Below are 1,354 nucleotides of genomic sequence, written 5' to 3'. Positions count from 1 at the left end.
GGGCCCCTGTGGGTGCCCCAAATGGTTGCACGGGCAAGGAGGCACCTGCCGAGGGCTGAAGCTGTGGCTGGGAAGCAGGATTACCAGCTGCTGCCCTCCCCTTGTCCCCCAGTCCTTTCCCTCCCAGTCCCCCAAAACACCACCCTGCCCTCCCCGAGTCAACCCCTGGCCCCCACCTCTCCCTGCCCACGGCCACAGAGTAGCTTCTTGCACCCCAGGGGCACACGGGACATGGCTCTCTGCCAGGCAGAGAAAGGTTTATTTGACTCCATGGTGGGGGCAGGCATGATGACAGGACAGCAAGCTTTGAGAAGGGGGAGACCTGCCAGCAGGCTGCTGGGAGGCATTGGGAAGCACTGGGAAAAAGCAGGGTGGGGCAAGGGTGTGTTTCCCAGCCAGGATGCTGTGAGCAGGCAGGAGCCCAGCCCAGGACCAGGGCAGCAGAGAGCCTCAGGGATGCAGGCGGGACCAGCAGGATGCAGGCAGCTCTGGTCCCCGTCTCCATCACTTGACGTGGGTGAAGACGGAAGTGCCAACCCTGCAGGGAATCTGTATCAGCAGGAGAGGAGGCAGGGCTGTGGGGTGGGAGGGCAGAGTCAGAGATCACCTCGTGGCTTTCCAGGTGTCCCTGCGGGATGGGACCTCTTCCCGCAGGAGCCACATAGTCTCCAGTGTCTCCTTCCCTCGGCGGTCCACAAAGCACTGGCCCACAAAGGCAGTGGTGGAGTCTGGTAGGGTTTAAGTAGGACAGAGGGGGCTCTGAGCTGGTGCCTCCAGACAGAGGAACCTGGGCCACATGATCCTGGCAGACAAACAGACACAGAGATGCCCCCCACCACATGCCCTGCACAGACAGATGGACCTCCCAACCACATTGCCCCAACGGAAGGCTTACACATCACCTGGACGGATAGATGGGCACCACCCCTGCTGTGTCACCTGGACAGACAGATGGACACCCGTGCCACCTCTTCCAGACAGACACACACCCCTGCCACCCGCCCCAGACAGACAGCCCTCCCCCCGCCACGTCCCATGGCAGGAGCTAGTGCATGTGGCCGGTCTGTGGCCACAGCCAGGGTTTGTCTTGGTGCCACAGGGGGCTATGGAGGACCAGCCGGGGGGCAATCCCGATTCCAGCATGGGCAGGGGATTTCTGGCTGCCCCAGGATGCCGTGCTGGGTAATGCTGTACCTGCAAACTGCCACTGCACGGTGAAGCCGAAGGTGGGCTGTCCCTTGGCATTGGGGTGCTGCTGGGACCCTTGCAGGGGTGACACCGGGATCTGCTTCTTGGTGGCCGCCACAGCAGTGTGGTAGGAGCCCAAGAGGTTCCTGGCTGCGTCCAGGGCTGC

The 1,354-nt window shown here is 62.8% G+C and overlaps 1 protein-coding gene across 1 annotated transcript; it reads right to left on the bottom strand.

Moving 5' to 3' along the window:
- Nucleotides 1-504: 504 nt before the first annotated feature.
- LOC104470236 (avidin-like) lies at nt 505-1,350 on the bottom strand (the record flags this gene model as incomplete). Its single annotated transcript, XM_010085082.1, has 3 exons — nt 505-538; nt 608-728; nt 1,195-1,350. Coding segments are annotated over 3 exons (311 nt in total), but the record flags the coding sequence as incomplete, so codon positions are not given.
- Nucleotides 1,351-1,354: the final 4 nt, after the last annotated feature.

Source organism: Pterocles gutturalis, unplaced genomic scaffold, assembly GCF_000699245.1.
Source record: "Pterocles gutturalis isolate BGI_N339 unplaced genomic scaffold, ASM69924v1 scaffold32315, whole genome shotgun sequence".
NCBI lineage: Eukaryota > Metazoa > Chordata > Aves > Pterocliformes > Pteroclidae > Pterocles > Pterocles gutturalis.
The sequence above is the reverse complement of the archived record's forward strand: the minus strand, read 5'-3'. Positions and strand labels throughout refer to the sequence as shown.